This window comes from Lactuca serriola, chromosome 6 (genome assembly GCF_051521515.1).
Source record: "Lactuca serriola cultivar US96UC23 chromosome 6, Lser_US96UC23_V15, whole genome shotgun sequence".
Lineage (NCBI taxonomy): Eukaryota > Viridiplantae > Streptophyta > Magnoliopsida > Asterales > Asteraceae > Lactuca > Lactuca serriola.
The window spans coordinates 133,095,819-133,114,846 of record NC_136413.1 but is presented as its reverse complement, the minus strand read 5'-3'; the positions used below and the strand labels follow the sequence as shown (position 1 = coordinate 133,114,846).

Below are 19,028 nucleotides of genomic sequence, written 5' to 3'. Positions count from 1 at the left end.
AACCGCTTCAAAAAATATAGCATCATAAAATAGTGTTGTTTTTTGAGACGGTTCTACAACCACCTTAGAAAATATTCAAAACCGCCTCATAAAAATATCTTTATAAAATAGATTTATTTTTTGAGCTGTCCAAAATTGTCTTATAAAATATAGCTTCATAAAATATATTTATTTTTTGATGTTTTTATTAAACAGCCTTAAAAAATAAATGGTCTTTTAAAATACAATACGAATGACAACATAAAATATCATTAATCATTTGTTGATGTTGGTAGTCAACAGCATTAGAAAATGTAGAACCGTCTTATAGATAAGAAATGCATCAAAAAACGCTCTATTAAATAGCACAATGCGGTTGTCATCTATGGTAGCAAAAAAAATAATACCAGTAAACAAAAAGGTATTACAAAATACTGCATCATTACACAAAAAACAATTAATTTATAGTTTAAGTTTTAGTTATATTAAAACACAAAACATCCTAATGAATTCTTACCGAGATCTTTTCCGACTTTCACTCACCATTTCAATCAAATGTGGTATCATTTTTAAGACCATATCTTCAAGTTTATCACACAAAACAAACATCTTCTTTTTCTAAAACCGCAACAAACAAACAAATTATATAAATATGTATACAACCATATAGAAAAATTAATATTTTAAATATATATACTAAACACTTATTTTACTTTGAAAATCATGTTGAATGATATCAATAAACTCTCGCATGTGTTTAATCACTATATATCCACATTCCCAGCTATCTTTTTGTTTGTAGCACTATATTTAATTTACAATTAAATATTTCAAACCACTTGATATAAATTGATAAAAAAACAACAGAAAACATATATTTACATTCTCCTACTTATCAAATCGTCCCGGGAAAATTATACTTATCCAAGAAGCAAAAATGTATTCATCTTATCTCTTTTGATCATTTGTTGAAGAATCCAACAGATTTGCTATTCGGACATAGGATAAAAAGAACCCAATGGTCACTACAAAAATAAAATATATAGAACATGTAAGCAGATATGTGTAGTGGGTATATGTATGCGTATGTATTATGGAAAGAAAAAAATACCCCTGTAAATATGGAGCAAGAAAATATTTTTTTGCTTTCATGATACGAAAATACTTTTACGATATGTTCGGCGATAGCCGTCATCCTTATTTGCGTATCTAATCTTGCAATGCGTAACAGATCAAAAAAAGCGCATTCGGAATTGGGAGACCTAGAAAACACCTATATATACTATACAATGTTAGTAAAATTAATTATATCTAAATGTTAATATACCATATTAAAAATATAATAACTTACATCGCAAACCAATGTATAATGCAATAATCAAGTCAACCCCTTAAAAATAGTTGTAACACCTCACTATATAGGATGGGAAGTCGAACTTTGTTGCGATACATCCCTCTAGGTGAAAAAATATAAGAGTCATGTGCATTCTTAAAAAAGTCTGCTACTTGAAAAGCAATAGCTTGAATTTTAGGACATTTTTGTTGTACTTTGCTCAAGGATATATAAAGATCAGGATCTACAAATGTAAATGGTTCGGGTTCGGGTTCGGGTCCGGACCCGGCTCCGAATGCATTTAAATCAATTTGTGGTGGATTCATAGATAATATCTAAAAACAAACATAAAGCATTAGTACTACACATGATTGTATACAAAAATTAAACATCTAAAAACAAACTAAAACAAGTTTTTTTAAGACTAACCATTGCAACTAAACCATCTTGAAAATGTTCATTAGCATCCATTTGATGATGATAAGGAAAGTGGTTTTCCTCAAACTAAAATTACAAATAAATTGTTATAATAGTAACAAATAAAACTAAATTAACAACATTTTATAAGAGTGAACCGGTCGACTATGATTATTTGTAGACGATAAAATGAAGTTGTGGTGTCATCAACATGTATATGTGGAGAGGAGCGACTCGAGCCCATTCTCGTACCACTATTTGACTTGCTTAGTGTTTTGTTTGCAAGCTAAATAGATTGTAATATTTAAATAAATATATGTTAAAATATATTTTTGTATTTAAATAAAAATATACATTTAATGCATATATTAGCCACTAAACGATGGTATGAAGCATATGTTTAACAAATTCAACTTCATCCGTTCGTGTTACGACATGCACAAGCAAGTTCTCATATATTTTTATGATCTCATCAACCTGAACTTTAACACAACCTTTATTTACTGGTTTTGAATATATAACCGTTTTTGAGGTTGGTCATGACATACCAGAAGCTACTTTCAACTCAGTAGCAGCAACTTTTAATAGCAAATCATATGCTATCATAACCTGCAAATCATACAAAAAAAACTATAAATCTAATATAAGTTTATATAAAAACTATAAATATATTACCTCAATAGGTAGATATTCTACCCATGGTCCACCAAACACATCATTAGATTCATGGAATGTTGGGCTTGTGTCGACCCGTAGTATCGAGTTTCAACTTTTTTTTTTCCACATTCTTAAACAATCCACCCGAAACCTTAGTAGGCCCAATGATATTGGATACTATCCTTGATCGCCCCCCGTGCTCAGGCCCCAAAAGTCTAACTAACGAGTCTTCCTCATTTTGATAATAACTCTCATCAGCTATCATATTTTTCTCTTCTCGTTCCTATATAAAAAAAATACTTGGTAACATTTATTTACTAAAAACAATGAAAGTCTCATTATTAAAAAAACATAATTGTTACCAAAATTTTGAAATCTTCAATTGCCTTTTGTGGAAGATCATACATATAATTTCTTTGTCTTTTATTGCGAAAGACATTAAATGCAACTTAGACCATTCATTTTGTATACACTCTAGAAACTCATATTTTGCTACAAGTTGAGGCCATATAATAAGTGTTTTCTTTTTTCAAGACTCAGCTATCCACCTCGTCCTACGTGGTTTTGGGATTTCTTTTTAGCACTATTTCCTTTAGCTTTTGCACTTTTTGCCTACACATATATCAACAAAATGCTATTAATTATTTGTAAACATACTAATAATATTATCAATAATAATCAAAAAACAATTAAAACATACCAAAAACTCAGGGGTAGTTTATTGTGCAACAAATCTATCCCATACATCGCCAAATATAAGGTATATATAGCACATGCATTTAATTCTTTATTTACAAAATTTGAAACTAGCCTTGATTTAAAATTTGATGCAAGTATCATAGCTCTCCTCTTTATATAATCTTTCATGTCATCAGACTCGATATTCTACTGCTTCTACAGTTTCAAAACAAAAATGTTAAACATACTAACTAACTAACAAGTTATTCATATTTGTAAAATTAATATATAATACCTTGGCTTCCAACCAAAAATCGTTAAAATATTTATCTTTAACTTAACCCGGATCTTCATCTATTGGAAACCTTTGTTGAACATTCATGCAAAACCAAGACATAAATTATAACATGCCACCATTTGGGATATAATTCTCATTGAACTTAACATTATAATCTTCAGGACGATAATTTTTCTTGAAAGCAGCAATACCGTGTTGACCTCTTTTTCTTTTTATTGGTCGTACCTCATCCATTTTTATAACCTAACCACATTATACAAATGAAAAATAATTTATCCATGATAAACACTAGAGCAACAAAAACCATATTCCACTATAGTATTCTGTAAATTACATACATTATTCCCAACAACATGTTTTAGTGAATTTAGATCGTTCACCTTGGTACAATGCAAGATGATATACCAAGAAGAGTGGTTATTTAGGTTTAGGTTTTAGGTTTTAGGCTTTAGGGTTTTCGGTTTATATATGGTTCAGTGTCTACGGTTTATAGTTTAGGGTTTAGGATGTCGGGTTTTGGGTTTATGGACTAGAGTTGGAGTTTTGGAAAGCTACTGGTTTATAAGGTGTACCTTTGATTCTTCTTGACCCATTGTGGTATAACAAACTAGACTCATCGTCAGTCTTCCATATATATATATATATATATATATATATATATATATATATATATATATATATATATATATATATATATATATATATAATTGGTAACACTATGTTTTCCATCATAAATATGGATGGTAACTTAGGAGTAACTGTGAGGATCCCATTATCATTATATATATATATATATATATATAGTTGGGAGCGACGATGGTTGTGTTGCTATTGGTGGTGGTGGTGAGTGATGGTAGTGACAGCGACGGTGGTGTTGGTGACGGTGGCGGTGGCGGTGGCTGTGGCGGTGGCGGTGACAAAGGTGGTGGTTGTGGTGGTGGTGGAGGAGGTGGTGGTAGCGGTGGTGGTGGGTGGTTGCGATGGTGGTGGAGGCGATGGTGTTGGTGACGGTGGCGACGACGGTGGTAGTGGAGGTCGTGACAACGATGGTGGTGGGGTGATGGCGATGGCGACAATGGTAGTGGAGGTGACGGTGATGGTGGTGTTGGGTGGTGGCAGTGGTGTTGGCGGCGGTGGTGGTGGTGGAGGCGGCGGTGGTATCGGTGGTGGTGCTGGAGGCGGCAGCGGTACTGGTAGTGGAAGTGGCGGACATGGCGGTGATGGGTGGTATTCCGTAAATTGCATACTTTATTCCCAACATGTTTTTAGCAAATTTAGATCATTCACCTCGGTACAATGCAAGATGATATACCAAGAAGATTAGTTCTTTTGGTTTAGGTTTTTGGTTTTAGGCTTCGGGGTTTAGGGTGTAGGGTTTATTGTTTATATATGGTTTAGTGTCTACGGTTTATGGTTTAGGGTTTAGGATGTCAGATTTAGGGTTTATGGATTTGAGATGGAGTTTTGGAAAGTTACGGGTTTATAAGGTGTATATTTGACTCTTCTTGACCCATTGTGGTATAAAGAACTAGACTCTTCGTCAGTCTTCCACATATATATATATATATATATATATATATAATTGGTAACACTATGTTTTCCATCTTAAATATGGATGGTAACTTAGGAGTAACTGTGAGGATCCCAATATCATCATTTCAAATCAATCATCTACTACGACCCTTTATCATCATAAGGAAGCGGTATTCCGTAAATTACATGCATTCGTCCTAACAACATATTTTTAGTGAATTTAGTTTGTTCACCTTGGTACAATGCAAGATGATATACCAAGAAGATTAGTTCTTTCTGATTGGGTTTTAGGTTTTAGGCTTCAAGGTTTAGGGTCTAGGGTTTACGATTTATATATGGTTTAGTGTCTACGGTCAATGGTTTAGGATTTAGGATGTCGGGTTTAGGGTTTATGGACTTGAGTTTGAGTTTTGGAAAGCTACTGGTTTATAAGGTGTATCTTTCACTCTTCTTGACCCATTGTGGTATAAAGAACTAGACTCATCGTCAGTCTTCCATATATATATATATATATATATATATATATATATATATATATATATATATATATGAGAGCAGCGACAATTGTGTTGGTATTGGTGGTGGTGGTGAGTGATGGTAGTGGCAGTGACGGTGTTGTTGGTGACGGTGACGATGGCGGTGGTGGAGGTGGTGGTTGTGGTGGTGGTGGAAGAGGTGCTGGTAGCGGTGGTGGTGCTGGAGGCGGCGATGGTACTGGTAGTGGCAGTGGCGGTGATGGGTGGTATTCTGTAAAATGCATACGCTATTCCCAACAACATGTTTTTAGCGAATTTAGATCAATCACCTTGGTACAATGCAAGATGACATACCAAGAAGATTGGTTATTTTGGTTTAGGTTTTAGGTTTTAGTCTTCAGGGTTTAGGGTGTAGGGTTTACGGTTTATATATGGTTTAGTGTCTATGGTTTATGGTTTAGGGTTTAGGATGTCAGGTTTAGGGTTTATGGATTTGAGTTGGAGTTTTTGAAAGCTACGGGTTTAGGGTTTAGGATGTTGGGTTTATGGTCTATGGTAACTTAGGTGTAACTGTGAAGATCTCATTATCATCATTTCGAATCAATCGTTTATGGTTTATATATGGTTTAGTGCCTATGGTTTATGATATACTATTATTATTATTATTATTATTATTATTATTATTATTATTATATTGCTTCAACATTACACATTATATATACTATATTTGACGATTAAGCACAAGAGATGTTATAGCGTAGTGGTAAATTGGTTGCCTTTGTGTAAGATAGGTTGTGTGTTTGAATCCTTGCTCCGACATCTGCTCCTCCTTCCATTTAATTTTTAAATACATGAAACTATAATGTCCATGTCAGCGCCCACGTGGCACTATCTCAAGCAAAATCCGTCTAGCCAACGGGTTCATGTGGCCACCACTTGTAATTGCGCCCTGCTAAACATGATACAAGGCAAAATTGAACAAATTAAACAAAACATGAGACGTTATTGAACATAAAACTCATCAAAGGATAAATCCAAACATTTCTTGAAAACCTGAGGGCTTTTACGTCATTAGCCCTTCTTTGAAAGAAAGGGGTGTGAAAGGTTAATTAATATAATTTGGAAAGTTGAAAGGATGAAAATGGATTAACCGAGGATTCTGCATACCTATAGAGGCAGACCTCCCTTGTTTGTGGGGCTAACTCTTCATTTTCTTCCGGCAAATATTTAAAAATTAGATTTTTATATATACTACACATCCTAAAAATAATTTAGCTAATAGATCATTATGAATCAATTAACCTATTAAAGTGTCATTAATAGCCCATTGTGCAACTAATAGCCCATTATGAAGAGGGCGATGGAATTGTGTAAAAAGTACAATGCATACAAGTTTATTACAACATCAATTAGGTCAATTAGGTCCAAGGGAAAGGGAATGGTAGCATACTTGTCAAGGCTTATGTAGGCGTCACGTCAGATTTGTCTCGTTATAGCAAAAACTCGTCACTTACATGGCATGGGCTGTCATGCTTGTCATATTACCTTTTTTTTTTAATATTTATTTTATATAAAGAAATCAATATAAATAAATTATTTTAATAAAAACTTAAATTTCATTAACTTAAAAGAAAATCACACACTTACACTTAAAAAAATCACACACTTGAAATTAAACTAATACACTTACATTCAAAAAACATAACATACTTGAAATAAAAACTTAAATTAGAAGACAATTAGTTTAAATTTTAGCAAATTTTGGGGACTCTCTCACAATTTTTCAAAACTCAACAAGCCGAAAATGTTTGTCAGCTTCAATATGGTAAGCCTCAAAAGCATTTTCTACCAAAGTATTTTCATTTTCATCATTTACACCTCATGCGTTACCCTACGAAACACATTTTTAAAATGAGTTGCAAGTCCGTTTACATATCTCCATTTGGAGAAGAGTTCATATGTACTTCGTGGAAAAGTGGTTTGACGGTATAAGTTTCAGCGACTCTTCCGCAAAACTACACGCATTGACGTTAATGTTGATTGAGTCTTTTGTTATATCAATCCATGAATGACCCAGTAACGTCTCTTCTTCAGGGGATCAAATACGAGCTATTTTTAATGAGGATGTTTTGAAGAAGAAAATAAGAGAGTTAAGATAATTGAATTTAGAAGATTTGAATAGGTGAAGAATGAGTAAGGATGATGATATTTATAACTGAGATTGATGATTTAAAATTTAAAATATTGAAGAAAAAAACGGTTATATTTTTGATAAGATGTTATTTTTTGAAAAAAAAAATAGTAAATAGTAAAAAAATGATTATCTCTCATCGGTAAAATCCCACCAAGCTGTTGAGCGGAGCTCGACCTGCCTCAGCTTCGACCTGGTGTTCGCCGAGGTTGCCAACCCCAATGTCGAAGCGACTCCCACAAGCCTTAAGCAAAGGAAAAAATGAGTTCTTTGAAAGTGTAGTAATCTTTCTTTTTTGAATCCAGCAGATAGACTACGAATTACATCATATTAGTAATATTTCTTCGACCGAAAACCCTGCCATTAGAGCCCCCCCCCCCCCCCAACCATCACCACCCATTTTGTTCTCGCTAAAGCAAAATCAAAAGAGAACGTTGCTCCATCTTGTGTCTAACAGTAGCTTGTTTATCATAATCAAGGGCATAAACTCGAGGAAATTGGGTTTTAAAGGTGTACCTCCTGACCAAATGTCATCCATAAAAGAAATTGGTGAGTCATCACCTAGTTTGTTTTTACCTAACACCCTTAGAAGAAAGATTGTCCACAACCTTGAGAATATCAAACGAAATAGTGGTCTTATTTTAAGGCAAAGGACTTCCAATAAGACTTGTGGAACCATAAATCGCCTTAATCACTAAGTCAAAAAAAAACATTTGGGTTAGAATGAACTGCCACACCCACTTGTACAGAAGAGCTATATTCAAAGCCAACACATTACTCACACTCAAACCTCTAACCTGCCTATGCAACAAAACTTTCATCCTTTAACATGAAATAATTTTTTTAGTAAATTATAGAAATGGTCATTATGATTCGGTCAAGTTCACAGTTTTGTTTTTTGGCCGAATGGTTTGGAGAAATTATGCCATTGGTCCTTCCGTCCATATAAAAATATTTTTTTATCCTTTCTAATTAATTTTTTTAAAAATTTTTTTTACTCTTTTATTTTTAGTGAATATAAAAACCATAAGGACCCACCAGCACATCCATTCTTAAAACATTAACATTGTCAAATCAATGGGAATTATTTCAATTATCGGTCTCATCTTCACACCATTAAAACGATATGAAACTTATCAAAACTGCTCATGTCAATTTTTGATATCTCAAATAAATTCAAAACAATATAATAACATAAATAAAAAAACATATATGAGAAACGTTTCAAACCAAAATCAAAGCCTAATAAAATACCTAACTCGGAGGCATTGGCAGTTTCTAGTTTAGTATGAGGCTCATCCATTCAATGCCCATCGGAGGGGGATGATTTGGTGTATGGGTGATGACAATTGCAAGAGGGAAATGGAGCTGATGGCATTGGAGTGGTTTCGTTCACTTGTGTTCTTAAGTGTGGAATCGTCAACGATGATTCCTATAGTAAATATCGACGAGAAAAAGAGTGAGAAGATATATATATATATATATATATATATATATATATATATATATATAAATAAAGAGAGAGAGAGAGAGAGAGAGAGAGAGAGAGAGAGACTATAATGATTTTCTTTGAACAGTGATTATAAATTAATTTCAAGAAGTTAATTAATTGGTTTATATATGGGTTTGAACTCATAACTTCATATCTAAGAACTTCTACATCTTTCAAATGGGCTTGTCCCATAGTGATTTAGTTACCAAATCCATATACACTAAAATGATCCAATTTTCACATTGGTTACTCTTTTAAAAGTCTTCAACTTGTAGATATAAACTTGATTTAGGTTGTTTAACCTTTAAAATAAATTTCACATGCTAAAAAAACAAACAAACAGAAGCATAGAAGCTCTCACAAGCCACAGGCCCACATACATATTGTACTGGGCCCAAAATGAGGGGCCCAATCGTATACTTGAGTTAGTATGTAACAAAATAGATTTGTTTAGAACTAGTAGAACATTATTAAAATAAAAAAAACCTAGCATGACCCTGGCCTATAGGAGCACAGCGGCTACAGCAATGCCCGAAAGGACACCTGAAGCACTTTTCAACTTCGAAATTAATCTTCTTTTTTCCTACAATCAGCAAACGAAAACCTTGTTACGATACAATCAACTATAGTAAAAGAAACTTCGAAACACATATTCAATCGGACATAAATCGATCTTATGTATTTGGATTGTTATTTCCAAGTTCCAACCATATTATTTCAATCATATTTTGTTCGGTTGTTGTTTCTTCAATAAATATATATATATGGAAAAAGAGTAAAAGAATAACATACTTGATATTTGAGTGCAGATTCAAGCGTTCTCACGACTAAATCCATTGATGGGCGACGTTTGGGCTCTCTTTCCACACATTGGAATGCCAGTTTTAAGAAAGTATCAAAAGAATCTTGTTCCATTTGTTGCCTTAGATTAGAATCAATAACCTTATCTCGAATTTCATCTTTTGATGACTTCTTTACCCATACAAGTAGCGATCGACGTTCATTATCACAACTAAAATCAATGCAAAACCTTGAGCATAAAACTTCAAATAGCACAACGCCAAAGGAGTACACGTCCGATTCTTTTGTGTATATCATCGTCTCCAAAAACGCGGGATCCGCATATCCATATGTGCCTTTGGCTTGAGTGATAAGATACGAACGGGTTAGTGTTGCAGGGCCATATTTGGATAAGCCAAAATCTGAAACTTTAGCGTTCCAGTTTTCGTCCAATAGGATGTTGGCACTCTTGATATCACAATGAAGGACTCGTTGGGCTCCTTTGGGATCGTGAAGGTACTGCAGACCACGTGCAGCCTCAAGACATATCTTGAGACGCTGAACCCATGTGAAGTTGGGGTTCTCTAGATGAAAGTCGAGGCTTTTATTAGGTGCATACTCATACACAAGGATTCTTTCCTTCTCTTCATCACAGAATCCTAAGAGTGTGATGAGATTTTCATGTCTATTGTCGGAAAGCAACATGATCTCCCTTCGAAACTCGGGAATTCCATCTTCGTTTGAAGGATTCCAGCGCTTTACAGCACCCATGGTTTGACCCTTAGAGAGTGAGAATTCTCCTTTGTATACTTTACCATATGCACCTTCGGCGATGAAGTTGCATTCTGCAAAGTTGTTGGTGGCGTTGTGTATGGATTTGAGTGGAATTCTGAGGTGTGCAAACTCTATCATGAAGGAGGACGCCATTGTTTTATTACTCAACTAATGATGGGAATGATTGGAAGAGGCTATCGATACATAATTCTTAATTAATATGATGTTCTATTTAACACAAATGATAGGTTTGAAATATTCAATAAACGTTCAAGACATGAATGACTAAAACTGGTCATTGGACGAACGTCAGAATGTTTTTTTTTTTTTGTTCTTTTTGACTTTTCAATTTTTAGAAGTATGAGAACGATTCTTGGTTTACTCTAACCTAATTACCCTTAATAAATAAATAAATAAGTACGCGATTATTCATTTGGAAATTAGGACTAGTTAGTAGTCAAAAGTTGTTCACCGTTCTCTTTTTTTGAACGAGCTAAGTTGCGTTAATTTTTTCGTGGTGCTGTATTGTGAATTGTCTTTTAATTTTTGTTTTCTTGTCTCTCTGGTTTTATGTTTCGGTTTTTTACTGTTTGTATTTGGTTTTTACTTGTTGCTAGTTTTATAAGAATTTTTCCTGATGTTAAAAAAAAGTAATGATCAACTTTTGACTACTAATTGGTCCTTTTTTCAGATTGAAAATGGCGTATTTTTATTAATTATTAAAGTTAATTAGGTCATTTTAACGCTATTTAACAATTATTGTTCCCTTCGTATGCTGATCTGAAGTCCTTGTTACGTACGTTGCAATTTCTTGGAAGATCTCTTTGAAAATATATGTTGAAGATCTATCTTGGTTCTATATTTTCTTGATTTTCGAGCGATATGTTATTTTTATCGGTCGCTCCTCTCATCCGCTACAACCACCGGTCCACCACCCACCCCTTTTTCCTCCTTCCTTCTCTAATTAAACCGAAAACCTACATCATCCCCTCCTCCTTTCTTGCCTTACACACTAGAAGAATAGAAACCTAGATCCCATCCCCCTTGCTTTCCCATATGCCCTCATCATCTCCCAAGTTAGCATCCAACACTACAACCCATCCAACCTTACTTCTCCTAAGAGAGACCACTCACGATCACCACTTAAATATCCTCCACTAACAACTAACATCTCCACCTATTTTTTCCACCTTGAGCCACATCTCATGTACCATAGACACATTCTTGACTTTGTTAGGAAATCATATAGTAAATCCTAAACCGTTTAAAACCCTACCATCTTCAAGTCTGGAATCAAAGCAAAAAAAAAAATGTTCTGCATCCATCCACATCACATCTTCAATTTTCTACGATAGCCCATTTAAATACATCACATTACAATCATTAAGACATATGTAATCAAAGATCTAAGACTAGCTAGATAGAGAATGGATGTTACTTACCTCCCCAATTAAGACGCCTTACAACAATTGTAGCTGATTCGAGCAGGGAGAAATCGAGATACATAGATCAACAGAAGGAAATTGAATCTCATCCCTATTGCTTTTTGAAAAATCTTTAAGAACTGGTAAACAAATTTCAAAGCTTTGAGTTTGATTTTTTTTCAATGGGATACTTGTTTAGGTTTAGAGTATCAATGGTAGATAACAGGGAGGATATGGTCGAGTTTGGGACAGAGGGTAATGGGTGATCTTATCGGACATGGGGGAGGCAGGGGCAGTGCACGTAGTGACGACACAATAAAGCTGGACTTTCAGCGTGTTAATGGTCCAGTGTAAAGGGAAGAACGTTTAGGTAAGGAGAAAATGGTTAATGGGTTAGGGTAATGTGGGAATCGATGGTCGATGACACTCTTTCATGTTGTTGTGACGGCATGAGGAGGGTAGTTGTAGTGGAGTGTTGTTGGTGATCGAAGAGAGTAAAAGAGAGATATATCAGTTTGTGTAACATCCCAATGATAAGGCACTTCTAAATTTAACCCTATAATTTTATTATGTTGCATTTTGGGTCCCTAAGTAGAAGGAGGTGTGCATGGGAAGCCCTAGTGGCCATTTCATAATTTGGAGGGTTTAGGAGTACACCATGCGTACGTGTTTACGCTTAGCGTACGTGTGTATGCTTAGCGTACTAAGGCATGCCTTAGTACGAAGGGCGTATATAGGTACGTGGGGCATACGTGTCGAGCATGCAAACCCTAATTTTTAGGGTTTGGCTTATATTTAAACCCCATTATAGCCTCATTTTCCCTCACCTAATCATCCTCCACCCTCTCATATGTGTTTGCAAACCCTAGTATCATCTTGAGGAGCCATTTCTAAGCTTTTGTGTGTGTGTTTTGGTGCTTTTGAAGAAGAAGGAAGGAAGAGAAGACCACATTGAAGGAGTGAAGCTCTCTAGATCCAGAATCACTCCACCTTTTGGCACCATTTTGAGGTATCAAGTTCTGAACTTGGTGTTGTTTCTTGTAGATCTTGTTTTTGGGTTAGCTTTAGGCCCCGTTTGGTAATATCTTAATTGAAAAATTAAGAGGCAGACTCTTAATTTTTCAGATTTAGACTGTTTGGTTGCATATGAATTTATGCCTCTTAATTTTTAAGATGCCTCTTAAACTTTTAGATATAAAGATATGTCTGAAAAAATAAAAAGATCTCATGTTCCCTTTTTGCCCAAATACTTCTTCTCCTTCCCTCTGCCTTTCTTCTTCACAAATGTCACTCTTCTTGCCCCCTCCCACTGAAACTCCGATTGCGACCCTTCGTCATCACCTCCGCTCATCCCCTTCGGACACCGCCTCCACTATCGACGCCGATAGCGAAGCCCTCCGGCTCCCTCATCGACGCCAGTTCTCTTCTACCCCTTTCTCATCTAGCTCCGATCATGTCAGAAATGTCACCGCCATCGTCATCTTCGCCTTCGTCTTCGTCTACTTCGCCTGTGCTACCTTTGCCTCCGATATCTTCTGCAGGTAACTTTTCTTTTTCTCTTGTAATTCGATTTTAATGCTTGAAAGGATGAAAACCAGAATGGTACAAACTCAGGGATCCATGAAAAAGAGCAGGAAGCTCATGTATGTAGAATTGTGCTTGTACCTTGGATTGGGGAAAGGGGAACTGAGGTGAAAATAGGATCGAATGGAGGAAGATGACAAATGGGGTTTGGCTGAAAAATTCATTTCAGATTGGCGTTCCAATTTTCATTCATTATCTGTAAATTTTGTTAAGCAGTTGGTCGATTAACAATTGATTATTACAATGATAATAATTCATCTCAAGATTCTTTTTCTTCATTGTTGTTTAGTGGTTTAAAGAAACTCATGGGCTTTCTAGATGGTAAATGATGGAAATAATTAATAGTTCTTTGAAATTTAAAGAATTTCTTAATGGTCACCATGTTAATTGAGTTATAGTTTTTACATTATGCATTCATGAGTTCAAAGAAATTATGATTGTGCATACAGCTATACAGGTATAATCGTCATACTGTCATAGAGCTTGTTCATTTGATTTACCATTATACATTCAATTATAGATTCACAAAATGGAAATAGTCAAAGAACTGCCATTACACTTTCATCACAAGAAATCAACAATTATAGATTCACAAAATGGAAATAGTCAAAGAACCGCCATTACACTTTCATCACAAAAATCAATTGAGGTGCAATATTGAATTGAATGTGTTTAATTTTGTTTTATTTTTTGGTTTCGATTTTATATGGTGTTTATATTTTTTTTAAATAAAAATATTGAATTCAGCAATAGATAACACAAAAGGGTAAAATGGTCTTTTTTATTATTCAGGACAACAATTCAGATAATCCAACTAAACAACGTGTTAAGAATTCAGATCTTAAAAATTCAGACCCTCTTAGAAATTCAGACCTCTTAAAAATTCAGATCTTAAAAATTCAGATCCTGCCAAACAGCCCCTTAGGTTCTTTTTGTCCTAAATGTGGTGTTTCATGAACAAAGCATGTTCTTGGCCATTAAGCTACCCTTTCAGACCCGTAGGAGGGTCTTAAGTCATAAAATTGGGTTTCAAATGGTTATTTTTGCTCCATACAACTTGTAGAATGTCTTAATGGATTAAGAAGTTGAGTTAAGCACTTAATGGGCAAGCAAAGTCATAAAGTCGGAAACTTTATGACTCTTGAGTGTATTTTAGCCATGGATCTAAAATATGGACGTAAGTGCTTAAGCCATTAAGCACTTAATGAGTTTTAAAGTTCTTGGGAGTACGCCCCACGTACTCGAAATATGCTCTGCGTATGAGGTCAACCACCCCAATTATAGTCAACATGCGAGAACTTGAGTACGCCTAGTGTACCTTCGGTGTACGCCCTGCATACTCACTCTGAGGCAATTTGGCTGAGTTGACTCGGTTGGGTTGACTCAGTTGACTTAGTGGGTTTGAACAGTTTAACTTTGAGTTTGACCAAGTTTGACCTTAAGGGTATTTTGGGATTTTGATTGAGATTGGTCATTTGATTGGAATAGGAGGCGGTTGGAGCTTAGATTCGGAGTCGAGACTTTATCAGCTTTTGTCCAGTATGCGAGGTGAGTTTTCCTCACTCTACTTGAGGGTCAAAGGAACTAAGGCTAGTCCATTAGTTGATATTCACTGATATGTTGACTATGGAAGAATAGATATGCATGATTATGCTAGTTACTGATATGCTAGTTTGGTATATCTATAGGACTACCTATGATTATGTTTGCATGATTATCTATATATGTTTATTATCTAGTATATGTCGACATATTGTGTTAGGTTGAGGTTGTACTTCTCCATGTGGTAGGAAACAAACCATGGAGCATTCCTTATATGCGATGAGGGACGGATAGGGCATGCCAAACTCATACTGAGGGCTCATGAGCATTCTAGATACAAGCTGAGGACTGGGCGGTATGCCAGACTCGTATTGAGGGGTTGATGATATTTCAGTCTAATGACTGAACTGGTCAGTGAGCAAGCCAGACATAAGTTGTGGGCCCCGAGGGCAAGCTAGACTTATGTTGACGGCTCATGGGTAATCTAGTCTTTTAGTTGTGGACTCATTTCATGTTGTTATGGTATATGTTATTGTTTACGTATTGGTGCTTTGGGGGAACTCACTAAGCGTTGGCTTACAGTTTTGGGTTATGTTTATGGTACTTCAGATGATCGCGGAAAGGTGAAGGCATAACCGTAGACATCCTCTGTTTATGATCTATGATTTTGGGAAACTCTGATTACAGAAATGTTTTTAAAACTATTTTGTAAACACTTTATGTTATGGGGTTGTATTTAAAAAGTTTAAATTTATCATGATTTTTCTATGGATGTTACAAGTTGGTATTAGAGCCTTGGTTTGAGTGAATTGTAGGAACACTCGTGTGAATCCAGTCTCAAATTAAGGAAAAGGGTTTTAAAAATGATTTTCAAAGTACGGGTTTTAAAAAATGATTTTTAAATTTGCTTTCAAAATAACCAAAAGAGGATGTGATATGTACGATCAGCCGGAGCCAACAAGTAGAACCCAAACTACCATATTGTTACTTGATATAATGATATGTTCGAATAGCATGCTAGTGATAGGCTAGAGATCTTCAGGAATTGCAAGATAGAATTTCCTAATTATATGATGCTTGATAGCCTAGGATCTTCAGTATATGAAATTGACATCATTATTGTAGTTGCTTAGTGTATACATCATAGTTGTACATAACTAAGATTCTATAGCCTGAGAATGTTTGGTTTAGCCTTATTTACTATTCTTATTTGATGAAGGGCTTAGGTTAGAATGAAGTATTCGACTATCTATAAGATCTAGTGTTATGTATGGTTAGCATACACGAGTGCTGTAGGGTTGGTGGAAGTTTCATGGATGTGTTGTGTGGGGTCAGTCGGTCAGTTTCATAATGTTTAGCCGTCCTCTAGGAAGTAAGGATTGAGTGTATATGTATGCTAGTGTGTTTTTTTAGGGTTTTTGTGATGATCCTCTGGGATAAATACAGGTATCTATGGAAGGTAGTATGGGCCCGTACTACTGGAAGCATATGACCCATAGGTGTAGTAGGGAAGTCATAACTCATATGGATTTGTTAGGAGTTGGTTCCCTGGGTATAATTTGCATGTTATATGTTATCTTCCTAGTTTATTTTCAATATGGTGATGATGCGACATTTCGAGACAGGATCCAGATCAAGATCGGGGACAAGTGGCCAGAATGGGCTCGCACTTGGATCAAGGAAATTCACAAGGTTACCAAGAAGCTAGTAATTGATTCCATTTTGTTCAAGTATGTTATTACCATTGTTTCGGTAATGACTAAGAAGAAGATTGTTATTCCGACCCAACTGGTCATATCAAATTGAGTCCGACTAAGATGAGTATGTTACATGGTTCACAGAACCAAGTTTGATGTAGCATCTGACCTAAGCCAGAAGATTAAAGTGAAAGATTATCGAAGCAATCAATAGAAGTTCCACGATCGTTGTTAAAGTAAGAAGCTTGTAGCTAGAAGTGCTGCATGCTAGAATATGATTATCTCACATTAGAACATGAAGGAAGGTATATTCTTTTCTAGAATTTGACTCTAAGAGACCTGAGTCTAAGCATTGCATCATACGATGAGAGGTTATTAGAACATGACTCATCGGTTTATTACGATAATCGAAGTAAAGTCTGATTATGAAGGATCAGAAGTTTCCAATAAGGATCAAGATTGTAACTCGAAGGCTACAATTTAAAGTCCAACACAGTATGAAGAGCGGGTGCAAGATTGAGCACCGCCAGTAATCAAGAAGTCCAAGAGTAAGTACTCATTTGAAATGACATAAGAGTTACGATTATTACCTAGGATGAAGAGATAACGTATGGAGTCATTATAAAAGTCGTGTTTTGTTGATGATTCCGGGAGGTAATCATCCTAAGGGGGAGATAATTGTAACGTCCGCAGATTCGGGCTAGTCAATTTAGAGACAATAAGTGTCAAAAATGAATTTTTAATATAATATTATTTATAATAAATAATCTTAAATAAGTTATACTATATGTCACAAGGGTTCCGTACATATAAATAACGCCGAAATCCGAGTTATAACGAATAAGTTATGACATGTCAAAGTTTTACGGCAAAACCGGCACGGCACCGAGTATCGCAAAAAGTGATTTTTTTTATAAACTACTTTATAGCCTTAGATATCTAAATGAAAGTTGTAGTATACGTTAAACCGAGAACATATATAAAAAGAACGTCCAAATCCTACTTCGTATAAGAAAGTTATGATTTTTCTAGGATTTGGTATATGAGTGCACAACCTGAAATTAGAATTTTAGATCGACCAATTTTTAGCCGACATAACCTAAAATAGAATCGAAGGTCTTGTTAATAGTAGCTCAACGGTAAAAAGTCAGACGAAAACGGACGTCGGATGAAGTAGTTGTGAATTTTTAACGGAATTTTCATGTCCCGGCCTGTTAAAAATAAATCAGAATTAGCCAACGGAGTCTAAACGAAAGTTGTAGAGTACGGCCCCACCTATGCGTGGATATAAATAACGTAAAAAACAGAGCTTGTATGCAATAGTTATGGATTTTATAATATAATTAGTTTTTAGAGTAACCAGCGATTGACACGTGGCCTAATGAGCCGCACCTTCTTCCCCACGACTGTGCTTGAGATCGTGAAATGTTGCACATTACGCCCAGCATAAGCGTAACCCTTAAAAACCCATTACGCTCAGCGTATTCTTGAGTACGCTCAACGTACTCGGCGCTGACAACCTATAAATAGAGGCGCAAATCTCCCATTTTCTTCACACCTTTCATACTCTTTCTCTCCCATTACCCCAAGTCATTTCTTACCTTCCATAGCACTTCCTAAGTGCTAGAGGCGAGTCCCAGAGCACTGGAAGGCTCCGAGAAGAAGAGCTTTCGGCTCAGAAGTTCCACCCCCGCAGAACCCGACTCCTAACCAAACCCCCTAGTAAGTGAGTTATGTTTACCCTACTTTAAGTATAACTTATGTTTAAGTTCATTAACGTTATTATGAACCTACAAACAAGATTTATCAGTGATTCCAATTCGTTATACTAATTAATCTACTTACGGGGATGATGCTAGGCTGTGATTTAGTGAGGTGTTCAAAGTGGGATTTCCAAACAGTATACTTCGTATACCAAACAGACCCTACCTCCAATATGATCCTACCTGGTTGTTCCTTATTTCATAGATCATGAAAGTAGACTTTGAGTTAATGATGAATCTAGACTAATAATTAGTTGCAATAAAGATTAGACTAAAACATAGCGATAATAATACTAGGTTTCATCAAAGGAAAATAGAATCATTAGAAGCGAAGCGCTGCCTGAGTTTGCAGTCTTCAATTTGACAAGTGAGCGCATAGTTACTTTCACATTACACATAGATATGAAGTA

At 35.4% G+C, this 19,028-nt stretch overlaps 1 protein-coding gene across 1 annotated transcript; it reads right to left on the bottom strand.

Moving 5' to 3' along the window:
* Positions 1-9,378: 9,378 nt before the first annotated feature.
* LOC145056869 (receptor-like protein kinase HERK 1) lies at positions 9,379-10,852 on the bottom strand. The gene is made up of 2 exons (XM_079004592.1): positions 9,847-10,852; positions 9,379-9,637 (listed from the first exon to the last, which is right to left on the bottom strand). The coding sequence occupies exons 1-2, from the start codon at positions 10,759-10,761 to the stop codon at positions 9,557-9,559; spliced, it is 996 nt and encodes a 331-aa protein (XP_078860718.1). The 5' UTR covers positions 10,762-10,852; the 3' UTR covers positions 9,379-9,556.
* Between the last annotated feature and the right edge of the window lie 8,176 nt (positions 10,853-19,028).